We start from the raw sequence: 24133 nt of genomic DNA on the forward strand, positions 1-24133 counted from the left end.
TTCTTTAAAGCATGCACATTTTAAGATAGTTTGTTTTTATAATCCAACATCTGTGTTAGTTTTTGGCCTAATTTAATATGGAATTGTTAACTTTGTTTTATTTATTTTTGCATAGAGATATTTTATGTTCAGTTTAGCCTGCTTAATTTCAAATTTAAATTTGTGATTAAATTTATTCCGAATATTGAAAAGACTTAGGTTAAGGAATCATAATTTTTGACACTCCTTTTTATCGGAATAATGTTTTAAAAAAAAGAAATTCTGAAAAAACGGCACATTAAGAAAATAAAAGTAGTTATATTCATAATGATAAAATTATATTTCAAATCATTTTTAATAATATTTGATATTGAAATATAATTAATCACCACGAATAACGGGTAATCATCAAAAACGTTTTTGTAATTTATTTTTATTCATAATTTCGAGGTTTTGCAATATTACGTCCATAACTATTTAGGATTCTTTAGGATTCTGGACACACAAAGGAAACGGTAGCCAAAATCTCGATTCTGAAAGGACGAAATTATACTGAACATAGGGTATCGTGTGGTATTTCGGGACTCTTTTTAGCACTTTCAGGTTTCAAACACCTTAACGACTTCACAAATAATTTTTTTCTTTGTTGATACAAATATTTATGTTCCTTTATCCAGAATTAAATTCTTATCGAAAAATGTTGATAAAATGTTGACAAAATAGCAAAAAATTTACAGAAGTAAGAGTGATGTATTTCGGGACAGTTGGGTATTTTGGGACAGACAAAAGTCAGTATTATACAAATAAATTTCATCGAGCCTTATTATTTACCTTTAAGTATAAGTTCTAAGCCTCATTCTTTCATAAAAATTTTGTTTAATTTTCACTTTTAAAGTGAATTAAATCGAAAAAAAACTAAGCACTGTTTGTGTTGACATCTGCAAAATTAACCACACTGAAGGTTTTGTAAAAAGTAAAATTCACGTGTATTTCACGCTTTAAATTAAATAAAACTTCAGAAATTTTATGTTTATCTGATACGTAAAGAGCTTAGTATTTCATATAGAACTTAAAAATATTAAGAAAACAAATATTTATGGGATTTTTTATGTAAAAAATTCTTCTGTTGAGCAGACTGAAACGTACTGCTTTGGGAAGCTTTTAACTCTTGGTTTTTTTCACAACCCCTAGGTAGGCATGATTAACGCCTTCAAGGCTTGAAGTTTAGCTACATGGCTTAAATACTGTATTTTCAAAATAAGCGAGTTTAATGGAGAAAATTTTATTTATTTAAGAGTTTCTATTCCATCTCTACTCCGCGAAAGCAAGCGAAAATACGGGAGGTAGAAAAGGCAGTCTTAGACCAAGAAGAGCATAGAGCATAATTCTGGACTACAGAAAGCAGATGCGCCAAGGACCACAATCTGTCCTATAAATCCTTCAAGTCCAGTCCAATGCTAGTACTTGCTTTTTTTTAAATCAGAAACATTCGGAAACGAGGTTAAAAAGCTAATTTCAAGACAGAGTTATACGGGCTACAGACCCCTCAGACGCTTCAGACCTAAGCTCCTCCTATCAGTCAAGATTTGTGGGAAAATTCTGACTTAGAACTTAATATTAAAAGGAAATGATTAATATAGCTTTAAAAAAATGACTAAAATTGTTTGTGATTTAAAATTTCGAGACGTAAAGAAACTGGGCTAAACCTTCAGTATAGGAGCATATTACACGGGCTCTAGACTTTAAAATTATACATTTAAGTTAAGTGCTCAAATTTCTTAACTAGCGAAATTCTTGGGAAATTGTGAATTAAGCCTAATTGTAATTAACGAGTTTTCGAAAAGTCTTTATAAATGCTATTTTTTTAACTGCTCAAATTTCTTGTTAAATACATTTTTTGGAAAAAATTTAACTTAGGATTGGATTATTAAGGATAAATGATCTATTAGGCTCTCAAAAAGCAATAAAATTGTTCGCCATTTAGGATTTTGAGACCTGGAACTAGGTTAAACCTCTAGTCTGAAGACCGCTTTACGTGCTGGACACACCTACGGCTTAAGCTGAGTGACGACTTAATGGGTAATTTATGGGAATTTAGTCTTATCATTATTTTGATTATAATAATTATAATTAAAACAATATGATTAGACTACATTCCCTACGTTCCCATAAATTGTCCACTAAGCCGTCACTCACAGCTTAAATCGTAAACTTGTCTAGAGTATTAGTCATAGTCTTAATCTTGCTTTATTGTCATTATATCCAAAATAGGCAATGTACTAAATTTGCAATAATTTTCCGATAAGCCGTCTTTCGGCTTATGCCATAGGAAAGATCGGTGATGCCATTGACACATGTATGACTTAAGCCGAGAGGCGGCTTAGTGGAAAATGATGGATATGTGTTTTAACCATTATTTTGAATATAATTATGCTAAGCCGTTTCTCATATAATCTTAGGTCTAACAAGGACCTAAGTCTAGAGCCTCATACGGCTTCCGATCTGACGTTTACGGCTTTGACAGACATGAGGATTAGCCGAGAGACGGCTTATCGTGATTATATTAGAACTAATGGTTAAAGTGTATTTCCATAATTTTCCACTAAGTCGCCTCTCGGCTTAAGTCGTAAGTATGGTCTAGGGCCTTAATTATATGTGGCTAAACTGCTCTAAATTCTTAAAATGTTTTTTTTAGAAAGTTTTCATTTAGGATTATAAATATTAAAGGCAAATGGTTTATCAGATTTCGAAGAATTACAGCAATCCCTTGTTTAGAAATATTTTTGAATTTGAATTTATTTCATCTCACTCTTATCCTTTCCCAACCCTCCCACCCTATGCGTCCACCTCCATCTTAACGTTCAGGACTAGAAAATGTAACACAATAGCCATTTCCAAATCAGTTACAACAAAATATGGATTAAACTTAGTAACATTTTCTTCAGTATCACTTTACATTAAATTTCAAGCAAGACTTCACTTAAACGATCATTTAAATATCACTAATCTTAAAATGTTAATTAATAATAATCTGAAACACTTGTAACTTATTTTTCACGATTTCTCATTCGCTACTATTTTTCCGAAATAAGATACAAACTCAATTTATTTTAATTTCAATTTTACTTTTTTAAGTTTTAATATCAGCCTAATTTCATAACTTCTCATAATTACCAATATGATCCCCCAATATCACCAATATCTCAGAAATTCAATACCTTCGAAACACAGACTAATCCTTTAGTCTGAAAACCGTATTCTGTTCCGTGTTCTGGTTTTGGGACAAAATCTACTGAAAAACTTAAGAAAGAAAGTCTTTATGCTGTGGAAAGGGCTTAGGGACGGGTTTTAGAGCAAACGATTTTAGTTAAATACACGATTTAAAAAAAAAAAAATAAGTTAAACCAAGTCCTTAAAACTTATGTCTAAAGTCTGAAAAATCCACGACCGCCACAAATTTGTAATCGGAGCTTAATTTATCAAATCGAAAGATCTCTATGCAAAAATTTAAATAAAACAGAATCTTTTAAATCAAGTTGAGGAGGAGGAGTCAAGTTTTCAAAATTTAGAAACCAGATTTCGCCTTAAACTTAGTGAAATTTTGTGGGAAAAAGTGTAAGGAGTTGAGAAGGATTTTCCGCAATTGGACATTCGTGGTGTAAAAAATTTTTATCGGCCGCTGAGAACTCAGAAAAGAACTTCTAAGCAATGCCGGATTATCCAATATCAATCTGTCCTCTGCAAAAAGTATAAACCAGAACCCCTAACTTACCAATAAACAAAAGGATATTGTAGGATTTATGTAGCCAATTCTGTGTGAGATGTAAGCAAAAAGTTGGTCGAGAAACAACAGAAACTTATGCATGTTCCTAACATGTGTAAAATTACACCGATTCTCGTGAAAATTTCAGAACTCTTACCACGATAACCTGTGACAATGTAAAGCATTCAATTGAAGTCTGTAAAAGTGAAAAATCTGCGTAAAATTTTCGTGTAAAATTACACATTTTCATTTTGAGGGGTGGGAAAGTATAAGAAAAACTGAAGGAATAGCTCGCGCAATTTTCATTCTAAAACTGCCAATTTCTAAAGCCCAATTTAGACAAGAACAACCTTTCAATTAGTCTCAATCCATCTCAATTTAAATTTATCGCAGATATTGCGTTGAAATCTTAAGAGCTTGAGGTAAGCCCTCAAAATCCAGTAGTTTTGCAAGTTTCTTTGATGAAAAATCTCTCACAGAAGCCACAAAATTGGATATTCTTTCACCTAATTTGCTCTCTGTACTTCCTACTCCCACAGCATCCGAGCGTATCTCCGACAATTGTGGTTTAAATTAGGAAATTAGGGCATAAAGGTGGGTCTGGAAAATTTGATGGGATTTGCTCTTACTCTGAATCCTTCTTCTGATTCTCCGGTATTTCCGCTTCGTAGCTCGGCATGTAGAATTGAGGCGCTCTCTTGCCACCCACAATTGACAATCTCTCTTCAGGAGTACTCTGGAAGCGTCTCTCATCCACCTTTCCATTCTGATCTTCCGCCTTCACGTACAGCACGTACTCCATGTCTAGCTGGAACAGGTCTGTTCCACGAGTTCTCACCACGCCCGACCGCTCGTCCACCTCAAATCTTCACAAAGAGAAAAAGTTTGACATTTAAAGTGGATTTTTCATAATTAAAGTACAAGTTAATTTGTGGTTTTGAAAATTTTTCACTAGACAAAAAGGAATTTAACCAAACATATCAATTTAGCTGTTAAAGTTTAATTAAAGTTCAAGGTAATCCACTCAATTCTGAAAATCTTTAAGCTTTGGAGCTTTAATATGGTCTTTAAAAACTGTTTTACATTATTCGATTAAGAACTTTAATCTAGAGTCCAACAATTATGATCCGAAATTAAAAATTGGAAATTGTTCAAGGGTTCTTCCTGGTGATAAATAAGCCACGCCCCCTACTAAAACTAACTCAAACGGCATTTTCTGATATCCAAAATAATGTAGGGTAAATGTCCTAATTCAAAACCATTTCCAGACGCTTTAATTTTGACAGAAGATTCAAGACGTTAAGTTCATATTTTTTCTGAAAAGAATTACACAAATTTGTTCCTTGACTCTTCTAGAATGTTACTGTTTAGTGAAAATTCTTTAGATATAATTTGAAAACTTCTTAAATACAAGAAAAATACGTGAGTGTAAAATGCTGCAATTGGAAACAAATTAACCCAAATGAAGACAAGAGAAAGTTTCTAATTGGAGACAAACATTGTAAGTGAAACTGCGACGAAAAGCTTAAAAAACCTTGTTGAGTTGCTTTTGAGTGCAGGATTTGTTCTTATTCCTGGTCTTTTCTCCTTTCCCATCTAAAAAAAATAAAAATTCTCTCCAAAAAAATTATATTTCCGGGGTTTCCTATTGAAGCATTTGCACACACTTCAGAAAAACCCTTTTGTTCACGAAATAGATAATTATTTCATTTGAAAACTTCACGTACCGTTAAAAATAAAGATTAGCACTTAATTTAACTAAAATTATCCAGAAATATGACATAAATGTTAAACAAAATGAATATAGAACAGTCACTTCATTGTGTTTTTCATTGGAAAACATGGTCTATCAATGAAAAATTCGATGGTGAAAAGGTACACTTTTAATTTTTCTGAGAAATTAACAAATTAAAATTTGTGAATATGAATGGATTTTCGCTTTATTTAGAGCAAAATTAACTAAATAATGAAACTGTGGTATAGAAAATATATAAATATAATAATTTAGTACTGTATTTATGATGAAAACAATAACGTTTCCATTTGGAGTAGCGAAAAATTTCCATTTAGCTTAATTTATCCTATATAGAGTTTTTTCGCATATTTTGTAATGTAATTTAAAATTTCCAGCCTTCTTTAGAAATGTGCAAAAAAATCGTTTATCAATGTAGCTTTATAGTGATAGGGTACTCTTTCAGTGATATACTCTTTAAGTGATAGGTCACCATGAATTTTTCTGGCGTTAAAGGTGTTCGAAACCCTTCTCTGTTTAAGAAATAAAATAATGTAGGGGAGACTGGGTAGATTTGGGACAGGAGTACTGTGGGACAAGGTGATTTTTTCATTATTTTTTTTTTAAATCAATGGGATTTAACCACTACTCAATCGTAGGCAATATTAAGATGTATCTTGACTAAAAGAATGGATATCCTCAGTTTTATTGTTTTAATTCTATGAACACTTTTTTAAAAATTGATAAAAATTGTTTTTTTTTATTTCTCAGTTTTGCTCTTTGTATTTTAAATCAGCGATATTTTTAATCTAAACTTTTTTATCTCATTAGCTAGCAGTATAATCTGGGAACATATTTTTATAAAAGCTTTGGAGATTATACGCTCTTGTTTCTCACTTAAAGGTTTTAAATAGCAAAACGACCCGCGGGGATGTTTGGGACACCTGAAAAGGGATGAATGGGACGTTGATTTTCGACAAGATTGTCGGTGGTGGGCAATTGTTTATTGTCAAAATGAAGTGTCATGCCCAGTTTCTACTGGAAATCTCCCTCTTGTGCAAAGTTTACCAGTTGAGCAGTTGTCTCCAACTACAGAGACAATTAAACCATCAATGTCCTGGGAATTAATAAATTATTCTCCTGAGGATATTCGTCTTTGTCCAATCCCGTTAAAAATTATTTTCTGGGAAATTTCTTGAGCAATATCCTCTACAAATCTCACAAGTTTTTTACAAAAGGCAAGGTGAGAGCTTATTCAGAGAAATAAGGAAAAACAACTACCACGCTGTTGTCGTAAAATCAAACAGAAATCCGCCAATGAGTTCAAAACTAAGAGTGTCCTAGAGAATCCACTCGCCTGAGGAATTTGAATGATAATTCTAATATTAAGAATAAAAAAGTAAAGAAAGCTAGGATGGTAAATAAGAAGAAAATACATTAAATAAATGATTGACAAAAAATGACACTACTGTACAAATAAGATTGATATTGATTTTTAAGTACGAAATAAAAGATTAAATATATCTATTTCCGTTAGAAATATTTTTAATGTAGCATTTAAAATTAATTAATATGCTCCAATAATGCAAATTATTCGAGAAAAAATGCGTCCCAAACATCCCCTTTTGCGTTCCATACTACCCCAAATCGGGGAGGTTTGGGACAAAGTGTCAAGTTAAATATTGTATCTTCTCCAAGAAAATTCAGTTGTTTTCCAAGTTCTATTGCATACTTCTTATATAGTCAATACCCATAAGGATCCTATAAACTGCATAAAATTGTAATATATTATCATGATTTTTTGGAATACTGCCTTAAAATCAAAACATGAAAAAGCGTCCCAAATCTCCCCGGTCTCCTCTATGTCTATAAATCGGCTTGCAGCATGTGATAGACGAAGAAACTAATTTTGGAAAGGACTAGACCTTCTGTGGAATACCACCGATATCCTCAACGATCGGTGACAGTCTTACCGGTCTCACAGAGGCAACCCCCTATGAGAACCAGAAAGGATAAAGAAGGATAGGGAGGCATAAGGAAATTATGCAGTTTTTTTTGGATTGTAACACTGAGAAAAAAGGGAGTGCGATTAACTTTTTTTCCTTGTAACTTTAACACTTTTGAGATGTAAAAATATATCAAAATTTTTTAATGTTAATCTTACACCTTTTTAAGTGTAAAATTAACATGAAAAAGGGTAACTTTAACCCTTAATACACCAAAAAAAGCATAATATTTACACCGATTTCGGATCAATATTGCAGGGTAAAATAAACATTTCCGGAATGTTATTTTAACTTTTTCGGATTTCTCTCAGTGAACGCTACAAGCAAAATATAGTTTCTATTTCGCATAAAATTCCACTCTTATTATTATTATTATCATATTCACTTCTAAAGGGGCGTGGCTTAAATTACTTTACGTTGCAGCTTAATTGAATTACGTATTTCAATCTCAATTTACGCCATAATTATTTAAACAAAAGGCAGTTTGTGCAACGTGCACCCTTACGAAATGTTTTCTAACCTCTCAACAGTTTGAGAAAGTAACTTTTAAAGTAGGCGTGGCTTAAATTTACTTTCAGGTATAGCTTATTCTGTTATAGCTATTTTAACATAAGTCTTACTTGGAATTGTTTTCTAACCATTGAACTATTAAAAAAAAAAATTTTAAAAAAACCATCAATAGTAAACTATAACTTCTGAAGGTGTTACTTGTAATGATTCTAGGTGTAACTTACTAGAGTAGTGTCAATTATTATTTATTGCACAATTGCTTGAGTAAAAGGTTTTTTGAATTGTTGAACAGATTAAGAAAGCAATAAACTTCACTTGACTGTAACTCTTGAAGGGGGGCGTGGCTTAAAATTACTTATAGATGGAAGCTTACTTGTGTTAATTTTTAGTTAAACCGCAATAACGTGTGTTCATGAATTGTTTTTAAATTGTTGAACATTCTCGTATTTCAATGCAATTGCGCTATTAAATCCTTTTAAACACGTCAGTCAGGATTGAAATATAATTATTTTAATGTTTTTTCTCAGTGTTTTGTTATGCACAGTAAATTCAATGAATCAATCGGTATTGATGGTGGATTTCAACAGCCTCAGCAATCAATTACCTTCCTCCAGTTCTATCTCGCACGATGAAATAGTGAATGTTGTGGTCAGTGTCGGGATCCCTGGCCTGCAGAGTAAACACGGGAGTGTTTGGCGGTGCATTGAGCTGGACAACGGCCTGCATCGGCAGTGGACGATTTATAAAATACGGTGGTTCATCATTTACATCTTTGACGTGAATTATAACTCGCTGATTGTCAGTGTCTGCACAATGGAATGTTGAGATGTTGCGTGAAGCATTCGGAAATAAAATGAGAGAGAGAAAAAAAAAGAAATAAGTAAAGCAAAGAGAAGAGGTTAGTACACAAAAGATTTCAGGTATTGTGTGGTATATTCTTCCACCTTCGAACCATTTATATCACCACTCTATCTCGTAAATGAGAAAAAAAAGAACGAGAGGAATCACCCCCTCGAGCACGAGATGAAATGATCATATCAAATGCACACAGGAAAAAAAACTTTTTCAATTTCATTCCCTCTTTCAACTTACATTTGAGACCAGCTGCTCCAAATGTACCAACGGCCACACGGGAAGACACATGAAAAAGAAATGAGAAAATTAATATTACCATTCAATTTAACCCAACAAAATACACAACAAACGACAAAAGAAAAAAATGTGACACGATAAAGACGAAAGGAAAAGCTCTAACCACTTTGAGCTTTTCCATCCGCGAACTTTCCCCTTCCGCCCCCCGCGCCAAAATAGAGTCTTCTCTGCCATTTGGGAGTTTGCTGCTTTTCACATATCCAACCGACAGGACAATTATGTTGAAAATTGAATTGTCGTTTCAACTAAATCAATTGAATTTCAACTCTTTCACCCAATATGTCTGCTATTCAGGCGACTGAACATGTTCAACCTTCCGGGAAAATCCGGATTTTCCATCTTCAATTCCACTTCATTCACTGTCACATCCCATAAATGAGTCAATCTGCATACAACATACCAAAACATGTTCTTCTCTTTTATCAAACTTCTATTGATAAATATTCCCCGCATTTTCTAAATTCATTTAAAATTTAAAAAAATCGCAAATAAAATAAACATTAAAGTATTTAAAAAAATAATAATCCAAATACCAAACAAAATCTTCAGTATCGCATTCTTTGAAGCAATTTTCTTGTTTATTGTGCTCTCACTCCAGGTGAGATTTTCATTTCATGTAGCCAATCTCTCACTTCCTGGCAGTTTTCCTGCTATTTTTCCTTCCATGTCCCTCGTCAAAACAATAACAATTTGTTGCGGAGCAAAATCAATAGGGAAGAAAATTTAAGACTCAAGATTGTTGGATAAAGTAGGGAAGCAGAGGTGTGCTCCCTATATATTTTAGCGGCCGAGGACGACATTCTCTGTACTCTATTTACACAGAACTTTGTTGAAGCAGGGGCTTACTAAGCCTAATAAAAAATGAAGCTATTGTTCACTTTTCCTTCTAAAAGTTTTGCAACTATTGCACCGCGACTTAAACAAATTTGCTCGTAGTTCTTGTATTACTTCGGCGAGCATTATGAAATATGTATTTTTAGATAGCTTTTAATACACGATTTCGAAATATATCAAACTGATAAGTCAATTCTCTTTAGGAAAAAACTTGCCAATAGTCTTCAGTGTCTCTATGCAAAAATGTATGGAAAAATGAAATGTCACGAGACCCCTGGTTGAAGTCAAACTCAATATCGAATACACACTGGTAAAAATAAAAGGGTCGTATTGATCCTTTTCAGAAAAAATGGATCATATTTGATCCTTTGAAAGATTCACTTGTATTTCCTAGAAATTTTGTATGCACAATTATCACTAAAGATTATGTTTTATCGCGTAAACTTTTTTTTAAAATACGATAAAGAGGCTAGGATGTATAGCACGTGTTGTTGCCGTAATGAAGAAAACTAAACAGTGAAAATTTAAAAATTTAGCAACTCAGAATTAGGATACAGAAAAAAATTTTTGGGAGAAATATACAATCCGGACCCAAGGGACAATCCGGAACTGCGGCAGAGTCGGAGACAAAAAAAATAGAATCTTATATCCGGATACTCCGTCCGTTGTAACCCGTCCTATGTACAATATTGGGTAGAAAAAAAGCAGAAGGCCCGAAAGAGACCCCAGAAATAGGCGGGGTTAAAAAGGAACTCCAGCAAAAAAGAAAGAAAAAGGAAAAAAGTGTACAATAAATGTCTCCAAAAAATAATGATAATAGAGTAAGATAAAGAACAAAAATTGACCACACCGCAGGCCGACAATGTCGACAATGTCGTTCGCGACATTTTTCGTTTTCAAGTGCAAAAGATTGTTTTAAAGTAATCTAACTGTAGTAAGAATCTTATTTCCTGAAAGACATGCTATTCTAGTTTGTATATTTCAATTCATAAGTGTGAAAAAACTAAGAGTATGAATTTTAGAAGAAAAAAGGAAGACCCGCCCACAGGCGGTCTTATCGGTTTAGACGTAAAATTTTCAAAAATTACCGAACTTTTTAATTTAATTGTTTTGGATGTTCTGGTAAAATATATTATTATTTTGCAATATATTAATCATGGAAAACAATTGAGATTACACGAAGACTGTCCAGAATGAATAAAATGGTCGATTTCTGCGAATTAAGCGAAATTGATATAGAAGCAGACTTCAACAATGATGATGAATTCCCTAATTCGTCCTTTAATGCCCTAGATCATGAAATAAAACCAGAAGAATGTATTTCAGAGGACCTTCAAATTATACAAGAAGGTGAGGTTTTCATACCTAGCCTGCGACCTATTAGTTTAATATCAGTCTCATTGAAACACCTTGAGCTTCATTAACGCCTAATTATAAAAATTATAAACGTTTTTTTCTTAAAAATTATAATTTTTTAAATAATCATCATAGAACATTCATCCATAAAAAAGCGTTTAATTTAAAATTCATTTATTTTACTATTTGTTCACTATTTTTCAATAAAAATATTTCAGTCTTTTTATGCCTTATACAGATATGACCGCCACAAGGCGGTCTTTACCTTTTCTCACCTGTCGCCCAAACCGAAAGAGATAATGAAAAATGGACGAATTCAAGAATTTCTTTTATATGCTTCTACATGCATACATATCTTCCTCTGTTTATCGCTTGCATCCAGACCATGTATATTATTGAAAATGATGTTAAAATAATAGATTATTGGGTTTCTGTATCTAACTGGCTTTAAAATGCAAAGGCCATTGTTACGATTTTATTTTCTTAATATATTTTATATTTTATATAATATTTTACTGCTAATTTTATATTCTGTCACTTAAAGAATATGTTCCATCAAATGACTAAAAAACTAAATTTTAAAATTAAAATTATTCCTTAAGTTGTAGAGCGCTCACGCAATACTCCAATGTGTTTCAGGTTCGAGTCTACTCTAGATCATCGGACTCTTACAGACATTAAAGTTTTTGGGATCGTATCCTGATCACACTCCCCTAAATAACGAGTACTTTTATTAATTTTTGAGAGCCTAATTTTTAGGAAATTAATTAATTAATTAAAATTTAATCATAATTAAATTATTTCAATTAATTAATTTAAATTTAATTTAAACAAAAAAAATTAATGAGGTCATTAATTTTTAATTTAATACAAAAAAAGTATGGGATTGACAATGGTTTCTTTGTATCAGGGACATCAGGATTCGTAGTCTGAATCACGGTACATGGTGAATTGTTTTTTAGGACTTTACTGTTCTCAAATGCTTCTGCATTATCGACTTTGCTTTGTATTGGTTCCTGTCCCGACTGTGTCCCCTGTCCTCGACGTGTTCTAAAATCACTAAATAGTCGTGGAAAGAACCAACACGAAGGAAAGTCGATAATGTAGAAGCTTTTGAGAACGGTAGAGTGCAAAAAAATGTTCATCTTTTATTGGAATAGCACCATCAGTCTTCAAATTTCTCTTTAAACGGTTATACTTGAAATTTTACTTAAATGCCGCCTTTGCAATCTTCAGTGCGCACACCTCAAACTGAGGGTATTTCTTCTGGAACAATGGCGATTTTCTTGGCTCATTGACGTGTGCTTAGGGATGCTGGAAAGTTGCATGGGTGATAATTGATCTATTTGAGTTTACACCCCCATTGAATGGTCTTTGAGAAAATTTCAGAATATGATGGAGAATCTTCGAGGTGAGCTTTCACCCCAAAAGCTTCCTCTTTAAGCGACACAATGAGTAATAGCTTTTTCACTCTGACGGGATTCGAATGAAAAAGAAATTTTCTATTCTTACTATTAGGTGTTTGCAATTCTCTAAGTTCAATGAGAAACGATAAACGATTTCCAAATAAATAATTTGAAAAAAAAGTCCTAAAAAGTAAATGTCTCACCTCTGTCAGGGTGATCTTATTTGCATAAAAGAAGTCCCCAAAAATAAAGTGGAGAGTTTAGATGGGAATTTCTGAAGATGGAAGATACAACACTTAATTACAGCTTTGGGTGGGCGTGAATATTTTCTTTTTTTTCAATTCACCGCATCTCTGCCTCATTCTCTAGTCAAATTAGAAATTCTCGCGTAATTAATTACCAATGTCTTTTGTCTCCAGCACGGGACAAGGTGCGGGTCTCTTGAGAACATTGGGAAAAAGAGAACTAATCTCAATGGAATGAAAATGATTTTGTGATGTGTTTGCGTGGTGTGCATGTCACAAACAGGATGACTTTTCCTTTTTCCTAGACACTTTTCCGGGTGTGAGTGACGTTGATGTGCCGTTTTTGGGGGTGGTAGGTCTTCCCATGATAGTGATATACAACTAAAGATGTCACACGCGATCACCAGAAGCTCAAACTCTACATTTTTCCTCTGAGATTATCTCAAAATTATCTGAATAATTCAATTTTGATACCTTCAACTGGAAATTGATGGATTTTCTTCTTCAAATAAAAAATTATCTTTTAACAAGGTATCTCCTTCAAATTAATATTTCCCATCCACTTTGCTTAAGAATAACAATTTTATGTGAATTTGATTGCTTACGGCGCGAATGGAAATAAAATGGCAAGAGTCTTCAGACGAAGCGATATATTTTATGTTGATTTTTCTATGATTCACAAAAGCACAATTTTCTCTCTTTCCCACATTATTCATCCATTACAGATGGGATTGTGAATTTTTAAATTATGCACAGGAGATAAAATTAAAATTATGTTGCAATATGTATTGTGATTGTGTCCAAAATCACCTTGATAATCCATTTTCTAATTTAACAATTTGGTAATTTGATAGTCTATTTGTCACGTAATTATTATTTATTTAAATTTAGTACTGCAATATCGTCGTTTGGATCAGCAATTGTTGTCACGTACTCGGCTATCGATCAGGAATACATGTAGGGTAAGTGTGCCAAATTTCGGCATAGTTGCATATAAACACCGAAGTCGTAAGTTTGAAATGCATTATTTTTAATTCATGTTGATATTTGAGGAGCTCAGACCAAAAAACGATATTTTAATAGGGAAATTCATAGGGGGAAGTGGGGCACCTTTGAAAGTGGGGTACCTTTGAAATTGAGATTTTTCTCTTACGTTTAAGTGGAACTGAGCCATATCAAAAATCAAAATGTAATTTAGCTTCTCAATATGTTTGTGCAGCTAAATTATATCACGATAAGGCTAAATTTTAATTAAAAATAGGTGAAAAATACCAATTTCAAATGTGCCCCACTTTCAAAGGTGCCCCACTTACCCCTACGACTTAGAGTTTTTTTTTGCTCCGATCGCCTCATTTTTTCTTACTTCCACTTCGGGAGGGTTGTATGGAACTTTGAAAAGTAGTTTATCATCTTTGTTTTCTTTAAATCACTTCCTAAAATATTGAAAAATTAATAATAATATGGACATTGCTTTGGGTAGTATTCCGGCCACTTTGAGTGAAATACCGGTCACCTAGTTTGTGACCACCTTTTGTGAAGCAACTGATAAAAAAATTTCAAAATGTCATACGGAACGAGTTTAATATTTAGTTTAATACGTTTATATGACCCACAAGCCCTGAGATCTTCCGTGTAATTTGTCCTGAAGACCTGAAGAGTAGCATCTTAAATTTACGCGCAGATTCCCGTAGCAATTTGCCCTTCCTGAACTCTCTTCCAAGGTCTTTTTCACATCATCTTTTTCATAGAAGGGATGGTTTTTTTTCTCTGGACATTGTAGAACTCAGAAATTGAAAAAAAAAAACATAAAATGAATAAAAAATTTAGGAAAGCAAAAGATGTTACCGGAATAGGCAACACTACTTCACCGGAGAGATGCTCACAAAGTATATACTTTTTTACGCGAAATACAGAATCCAGCTGGGAAATTTCACCCGAAATTTAAAGATTGATTCCCTATTAACATAAACAGAAACAATCTTTAATGAAAACTTCTGCACTTCACCACAAATCGTAAGACTGCTAGAAATACAATCGATCTGTCACATTTTTGTAAGACTCTTTCTACACTGAGTTTTACAACGCAATTTAAACTCAAATTATACCTAAAATTTAACGGTATTTGTGTTAATACATCCAAAAATGAATAAATATTTAAAAGCAAAATGAATTCATTGACTATTCGAAGATTACACACATAATTTTAATTAATTTATTTCAATGGCAGAAATTACACTCAAAGTGGCCGAAATTAGAAGCTGGCCGAAATTTGGCACACTTCCCCTAATTTAAGTCTAAAATGGAACAGTTATAAATACGAACGAACCAATTTCAAAAGATACCTTAAAGATTGTTTAATTGATATTTTTGTTAAATTTTAAGAGGTACAAAATTTGATGTTTTACCCTAAATAGGTTCTTAATGAACTTAGAGTTATGACACAGCGAAGAGCACCCATTCTTCATACGATCCCAAACTTCGTAATGACAAAATTTGTCCTATATTTCTCAATAAATATGACTCATCGCACCCATTTTTTAAAAACTGGGGGAGAGTTCAGAGTTTTTAAAATATTTTGTGATCTTAGGATCGTATGAAGCATTGGTACTTTCCCCTAATTTTCAACATTTTTTTAGAGAAAATTTCACTATAATATAATTAGGGTAAGTGTGCCAAATTTCGGCATAGTTGCATGCAAGCGTCAAAGTCTCAAGTTTGAAATGTAATTTTTTAAATACAAATTGATTTTTTTTTATTATTTTTTTTAAGAGTGTTGCTTGGAACCTTGTAAATTGTTTACCGTCTTAATTTACTATATAATCATTCTTAATACATTTTAAAATGAATAAAAATATAGACATAGCTTTGGTGCCCTATTTCGGCCACCTTCATTCTCATAGTTCCTTGCCCTTCGGGAAATCTTCCAATATCTTTTTCACGTCATCTCGTTTGTCGAATCTACATTTTTTGTTATTCTTTTGCATTGTATAATCTCTAGAGTACGCAAAATCTAAAAGTTCATGGAAATTCGAGGAACAAAAAAGGTGGCCGAAATTGCAAACTGACCGGAATTTAGCACACTTACCGTAGGTCAAATATACACTATTTAGTTGAATAATTTGTATTTATTCTATGGTAAATTTCCCATGTTTCCATAATAAACCTTATACTAATAATAGGATAATAACTCCTCCTAGAATGAGCAATTTTCATTTTATTGCACATTTCATGGCTTCTTATGTTAAAACTTAAAAAATCGTAGGGGTTGATGGGGCAGTTTCACGAAGTTGAATTTGATTTTTGGATTCATATGCTATATAAATTAAGTGTTGCCTATCTGAAAATATATATTAAAGAAAATTCCTAAATAGCGGTTTTTCGTTCTAAAAAACTTTATTTTCAAAAATAATGCATGCACTACCCCGCTTTCCCTAATTTTAATTTTGTAGGAAAAGAATTAAATTTGGGATTAAAAAGGAACGGAAAGCTTCCCAGGCTTTGTGAAGTGCTCGAGCTCGTGACATACATGCTTTACCTCAAATGTATTTTCGTACCAATTATTGTTTACCGGTTCTCAACCGATTTGAAAGACTAATAAAATTGATTTTCGGACATAAATTACTTACCGGTTCATAACTGGTTTATTACCGGTTTACAGACAATTTAAACTGATTTATAAATCATTCAATATATTTCCCAAAATACATTGGAACCGTTTCAGTTTCGTCCGAAATTCCAAGACCTTTCCAAAGAACCCAACATGACCCCATTCGCTTGATAAAGGTACTCTCTAGAGCCCATTTTATCTATTAACCTTGAAAAACCGTTACTGGGAATGACTCAACAGTATTTTCGTTTGATGATAAAATAATCTTTTGTGAAAATCACTAAAGTGACAGGTGAAATTTTAACAGGGGTAAATATGTCTGCCGGACACTCAATGGGTCAAGTGGTAGAGCACTCGCTCTATGATGCAATTGTCCCGGGTTCGAATCCCCTTTAGGTCATCAGAAATTTTTCTGGCGTTAAAGGTGTTCGAATTGCATCCAGTGAGCTTCACTGCACTTTATTCCATGGGCATGGGACTGACAATCTCATCCCGTACAAGAAAAAATAATAATGCATGTCTAGAATTCCCCTCGCGGGAAAGTCTAGTTACTTCATGGAATGTTGTGCCAGCATTAATATTATTATTATTATTATTATAAATAGGTCTGCCGCTTATGGTTAACTTTGCGTGCCGATCAGAGCGATCACGATGTCAAAGCGCGGTCAAAGCAATATTTGAGACTGATCAGCATGATCAACGCGATCAACATGATCTTGTAGACAGATCGACGCGAGCACCGTGATCACGAAGACTGATCACGGTACTCTCAGGTAGATCAGTTAGACAATCACTCTCTCTTCATAAGCAGGTCGTACTTCAACTAATGAATTTAAATCTTATTAATAATTCGATACGTTTATATTTAGTGTTCAGTTTATATTAAAGCAAAAAAGTAATCAAGATGAGGAAATTGTTTACTTCTAATGATATGCTTCTATTCCTGTGTACGAGTCAATTTCTCTCGACCACTAAAGAGCTCGCGGGTGCGAGTGAGAGTTTCAAAAAATTAGCCCTCTGGCCTCATAAAGTAACCCTGAGAAGCCCTGAATCACAGGCCATGTGAACCTCTATATCCATATAGCTAATGTCAAACTTTATAATAGAAAATGATGTAAAGGGTGTAAAGTAGTAAAGTTATTTTGGTAAAAGACCTTAAAGATGTTCACACTTCTCCAGTATTCTAAGAGCTTTGAAAGAAGCCTATACTGGTCACAATCGGCTATGATCTACGAACTCTAGAGGTGTTTCATCTGACTGTTTGAGTCCGCTAAGTGGAGTAATTCAAGGTTATTGGCCCTTCGGGCATTAAAAGTGCACGGTCTGCGTGCAGTGCATTATCATAAAATAACATTATGAGCTAGCAAATTGCTGAAAAATCAATATAACTCACCTATAAACTCAATTATCATAAAAACTTGATATACTAACAAATACATTTTCATAAGTTTTCCAAGTTGAACGCCAATAAAACTTGCTCTTGAAACCTCCTAAGAGCTTCAACTCCTTATCATATAAATACCCAAAAGTTTTCATGGTAATAAATTTCGATCTGAATTTTCGTGAAAATTTAGAAACCACATCTGCATGTGGAGTAAAAGTGGTGAGGAAGTTTTGCAAAATTTATTTGGTGCGGGAGAAAAGTCTGAGAGTGGTGTAGGATGTGACGAAGAAATTCTGCATTTTCACATTTTTCTTCATATTTTTTTCCCACTCCTTTTATTATCTCTTCTTCCACCAATATGTCCCTCATCCTTTTAGCGCCTTTTCACAACAATTTTTCAAAGTGTTGGAGCCATGCAGAGTCCTGGAGATTTGTCCTGTTGGTTGTGCTCTTTGAGATCTCTCGCCGGCAAGGAAAAGTTGGTGGAGAGTTGTGGAAAAAAAAGTGGAAAAAACGCATTGGGCATGATGAAGATGAAGAGGGTTAGTCGTTTCCAATGGCAACGCACAGAAATTCCACAAAGATTGTCTTCCTTTCCTCTTCCTTTGACAATGGATCACCCAATGATGCTTCTATACTTTTGCTGCATCACTAAAATATTACAAGAACTCTTCAACTTTGTTGGGTATTCTTTGCAGAAGGGTGCCGAGTGATGAATGGTCATGGACTAGAGAAGGTGGTTTGCTGTCTCCTATCGCATACAATATGGAATGCCTATGACTTTGTAAGCACTTTCTGATGAAACTTTCATCATGGAAATACTGCAAAATCCAAAGAGGGAGAGCTACTGATGAAATATTGAACAATCACAGATTACGTTTATACGCTGATTAATCTCAGACTAAGCTCATGTAACATTTTCTTAGTGAGTCGGGAAAATTACGTAGTAAAACCGTAATTATTACTTAATTAAAATCGCTTTCAATCAAATGAAATCTTACATAATTACCTCATTAGAAACTTTTATCATAGTTTAATTGACTCAATATTGTAAATATTTTAAAAGAAGCCCACTCAAAGTTCATGCAATAAATATATAGTAATAATAAGGTCATTTTTTGGTAACTCTTCCTCATAAAATTTGATAAACTTATGTAAACTAAACCATTGAAAAATAGGCTGTCTTCTTTCTTGGGCTGAGACAAATTTCCTTCTGGGAAGTGATTGTAAGTTTGTAAGTTTGAAGTTTTATGTCGCCCAGTAGGGGAATTCTGTAGCACTTTGACAATGTCATATGACAAATTTTCACGGTAAATTTGAGAAGAGGAGGACATTGAAGGCCAGTGAGCACCGAATAGCCATTGTAAGAAGCTTTATGGAAGTTTGATTAATTGGTATGAATCGCATTTTTGTAAAAAAAAAATTAAATTTGTCATATGACAATACCATACGGACCATACGACTGCAGAATTCCCCTACAGGCCTTGCATCTATGGCCTTGGCTTTCGTTTATTTATTTTACTTTATTTATTAATAACCATGCTTTTATGCTAGTGTTCTTGAAAGCAGAAGAAGAGGGATACATTTATTAAGATATGTATAAAGATTTGTCAGAAAGCAATGCTTGCGTCCACCGCTGAGCGTTGGACGTTTATGTACTTGAGATTACAGACCTTTTTATCGATATTAGGATAAAGCTAAACGAAACAAACTTGATATCGCAAAACTCACCCAATTCACGAGATTGATAGAAGATTATTATCAATAGGGAATCGATCATCCTGGCCCCTTAACAACCAAATTGATCCCTTCGGGAAGCCCAGTTGATTCCTTCCTTAACATGTGCCTTTAATGGCGGGGACCAATAATGGGCAACCATCCCGGTATACCAGTTTGACCTATATTGGTCACAAGCCAGGGAGTACTTCGAAACTAACTTAGAGCCTGGCGACCCCTAATCAAGGCCTTCATACTCCCTACCTTTTTCAGCCCGCGAAGGTATTCAAGCCCAATGTTGAGAGTCGACCTTTAGGATGATATGAGTCAGATTTTGGAATTTCGGTCTAAAAACTTTCTTGTTCTTCTTTATGTTTTTATTGGCCGACGTTTCGATCCTGAAGAAGGTCCCAACCAAGGATCGAAAGTTCCGGCCAATAAAAACATAAAGAAGAACAAGAAAGTTTTTAGACCGAAATTCCAAAATCTGACTCGTATTCAAGCCCGTTAATCAACGTAGCAGTAGTCTGACCACTGCACCGGTCTAGAATCGGAACTGTACTTTCTTTGGTTAAACGGTCATCACTCAAAAGCCTGTAAGAACCTCCTGTTCATCATCTTTCAGGCATATTTCTTCAGGATGCTGAAGAGATTGTTCTCAATCACATTCAATTGCATAGCCAAAAGGATAGGTCATCCAATAGGATAGCGGTAGCGGCCATGTGGTGCATCGCTACCATATATCTCCTTCTTCATTGTAATTCTTCCCAAAGACTTCATACTCGTTTAACCAAAGCACAGTCACATAAACTCATAAACGAGCGCTATGGAATTAGGTAGAGAAGCCTTTGCTTAAAGGGTTACCACAAGAGGCGCCATGGTAACCGAAATCTATTTATAATAATAGACTCTGGGTCAGCTTCCAGTGAGTAAACTGAGGGGAACTAATTTATAAACTCTTTTCAAAAATACGCATAAATCACTTTTGAAATACCATCTAAAAGAAGCCCGAAATCTATTGCACGTACGGCAATATTCTTTGTGAATAAAACCATTTCGCGCGGTTTTTTGGTCCCGAAATATGTATATGGGACCCACTGTACAAAAAAAGCAAATTAAACTAAAGGTGTGCAAGAACCTTTTGAAACCGAACAAACGTCAAATGAAACTTGTACGCCGATGGTAAAAACGCTACCTGAACAAATTTGTTTTGACGTTTATTCGGTTTCAAACGGTTCTTGCACACCCCTGAATTAAATATTTGACAGCGTGGCGCTGCAATCGACTCGAGTTGCGATTCGGAAACAGTCACGGCGAAAATGGAAACAATCGCGGTGAAAAAGAGGAACTGGACTCAGCTTAACATTCAAATCTCCAATATCCGGATGACAGCTGTCAAACACTTGAGAAAACCAAAAGTCTTTCTTATGGATTTTCATCTGTACTTTTTCACTTCCATTCATTCGTAAAAGTGACAGTTGAGCCTAATCTTGTTCATTCAGATTTTCTCAAATCAGTCAATATTCAGAAATAAATCCGGCTTAATTTTCGCGTATAAACGTAGTCGCTGAGAGAATTGACTTTGATAATCTCCTACTTCTCAATTTCCTTCTTAAATTTTCCAGAAATCATGACAACAGAACCAAATACCTTCCTCTCCTTCATCGTATCATTTTCATCCTGAATTGCCATCAATTTCTGATTCAATAGATTTTCTTGTTTATCTCGAATTCGAAGAAAAACTTGGATTTATTATTTGCCTAAATTTGACTGGGCCTTCCGCATAAAATGGAATGAGGTGTTAGGTTGATTGGAAAAGTTTTGCAAAGAGGATTAAAATTAGTATTTTTCCCATATTGAGGATTTGAGGATATTGTGAGAATGTTGTGTTTTCACATTCAGAAATCAATAACTTTGCCAAGTTTTGATAAGTACTCCATTGAAGTGTTTTCTCGGAAAATTATCTGTGGGACGATATTGCAAAGCAAATAGACTAATAGAGTTTCCCATTGAATTTCTGCGAATGCACAGTGAATATGGGATTAAATCAAAATCCACTTTATATAGTCAAATAGTTCACGATCAATAGTAAGACTATGGATTTCTAAAATTAGCCTAATTAACCGCACAATGCTCTTGCTGGAAAACTGAATAAATCACTTTGAATATTAAGAATATAGAATAAAATATCGAGCTAAGAGGGAATTGATTTTAAATAATTGGCTTTTAACAATTTATAAAACAAACGTCTTTGGCTATAGTCTTCCTTTACTGAAAAAAAAAACGATGGTGCGATTAACTTTTTTTCCTCATAACTTTAACACTTTTTAGGTGTAAAACTATATCAGCATTTTTTATTGTTAATTTTACACCTTTTTAAGGGTAAAATTAACATGAAAAAGGGTAACTTTAACCCCTAATACACCTAAAAAGCATAATATTTACACAGATTTCGGATCAATACTGCAGAGTAAAATTAACATTTCCGAAATGTTATTTTAACTTTTTCGGATTTTTCTCAGTGTTGGAATTAAAACCATTTAATCTGATAAACTAATATAAGGAATTTCAGTAGTAAGTCGTCTGTTTTCCCCAGAATTCTCTTTAGAAAAGCTTACGTTATTACCTAGAAAAGTGTCTCCGATTTGGGGAAAATGGTGTTCTATTTCGGGTTGGAAGTTCTGTCCAAAGAATCATTGAACTGAATGGATAGTAAATTGGCTGGAAAATAAGAAACTTTTTAAGATCATTGACTTTATATGCTGATAAGTTATGCTATATCCTGGTAGATTAGGGCCCGAAATTGCATAGAAAATCTCAACCAAATAATTAATTAGTTGAATTTTTAAACATCTTAAAAACTGAAATAAATATATTTTTTCCATGTTTTAATCAAATGTTTATCACTAAAGCAGTTATTGCCATACTATCCATTAAAGTTACCAAAATTTTACAACCAGAATTCATTGCTAATAGAAATAAATTAATGTTCTTAGTTTGATGATTCAAATAAAAGAAATTTGGTTTACATAGAACCAGGGGTCCATAGGGGTCTTAGTCTAAATCCAGGAAGCCAAGATCTAGAACGCAAAAATTCCGAAAAGGTCAATATACCGAATCGGTTGAAAATTCGAAAATCCAAAATTCCATATGGGCCAAGGTCCAAAAAAGCCCAAATCTCAAATGAGCAAAAATAAAGAAATAAATAATAAAATAAACGGTTATCGCATTTTCGTTTTTTTCTTCAATTTTCTTATATTATTTTCACCTAGGGCCACCGAGTATGAGATAAGGTAATACGGTAATCGAGAATTTGCGTAAGACTTACAATGAAAATGAGTAAATTAACGAAATACTGTGAGGCTAAGGCAAGCATTTTACTTTCAATGTGATTCTGCCCTTAAGCTGAGAGATGGCTTAACGTAATCATAATCAAAATAATGATCAGTTTTTCATTACCAATAGTTTTTGGCTAATCCGTTTCTCGACTTAAACCGAGAAACCCGTCAAGTGGTCTTCAGACTAGAGATTTAGTCCAGTTCCCGAGGGTTTCAAAAATCTTATGGATCGTTTGCTCTCAATATTTAATCATAAATCAAATTTTTCCCAAAAACCTTGACTTAAATTAGAGAAGTTAAGCCATTTGGCTAAGCTTCAGGTCTGAAGCTCGTACTATAGTTAGTGGAAAACTGCTTTCGGCTTTAATCGTAAGTGTGTCTAGGGCATAAGTTTTCTTAAGAGAAAATGCATTCGAAAATCGTTTTCGAAAGTCTGAACCAAAATACATTTTTACTTCTCCTTTCGTTCTCTTGATAGCTAAAGTATTTCTCTTCGAATTACGAAGTGTCTCGAGTGAGTGTCAAAAATGTCAGTCTTCACTTTACTGTGGCATAACTAAGCAATTACACTTATAATATACTTTTCCCATTATTAAGTCCATTCATAATCACTGAGTACCTCTTTTAACAGTCTCCTGATATTTCACAAATTTTTGTAAGCCTCTATAAATTTTTAGTTTAAAATTTCGAAATTCATTTTGAATTTTTCGAACATCAACTACATTTTGTGGCAAAAAAGAAAGGTTTTTTTTTATATTTTAAGCAAGACACTTTTCACGCTGATTCTAACTAATTCAGAAGTGGATTTTAACCGAGAGAAAAGCCATTCGAAAATGTATTTCGAAATACTTTTATACTTCTCGTTTCGTCCGTATTGTGACCGAAGTACTTTCCATTCGATTCTCTTGGAATTTCGAAGTGGCTCATGTGTCAGAACATTTTTGTTTTTCGTGGTTACAGCTCTTCCGGCGTTCGCCAGAGAATTCGTTTCTTTTCAAAATGAAAGACTTCGAATTTTACCAAAAAAAATTATTACCATGGTAAAAATTCAAAGTCTTTCATTTTGAAAAGGAACGAGTTCTCTGGCGAACACCGGAAGAGCTGC

General features: G+C 33.6%; 1 protein-coding gene across 1 annotated transcript in view; it reads right to left on the minus strand.

Moving 5' to 3' along the window:
* The window catches only part of LOC129806624 (neural-cadherin), a 654674-nt gene that overhangs the window by 501225 nt on the left and 129316 nt on the right, over nt 1-24133 (minus strand). The window contains exons 3-5 of the mRNA XM_055855343.1: nt 9083-9094; nt 8595-8796; nt 4372-4608 (exon numbers count right to left, since the gene is read on the minus strand). Of these exons, the coding sequence (XP_055711318.1) occupies nt 4372-4608; nt 8595-8796; nt 9083-9094 (451 nt within the window). The remainder of the gene's footprint in view (nt 1-4371; nt 4609-8594; nt 8797-9082; nt 9095-24133) is intronic.

Source organism: Phlebotomus papatasi, chromosome 3 (genome assembly GCF_024763615.1).
Source record: "Phlebotomus papatasi isolate M1 chromosome 3, Ppap_2.1, whole genome shotgun sequence".
NCBI lineage: Eukaryota > Metazoa > Arthropoda > Insecta > Diptera > Psychodidae > Phlebotomus > Phlebotomus papatasi.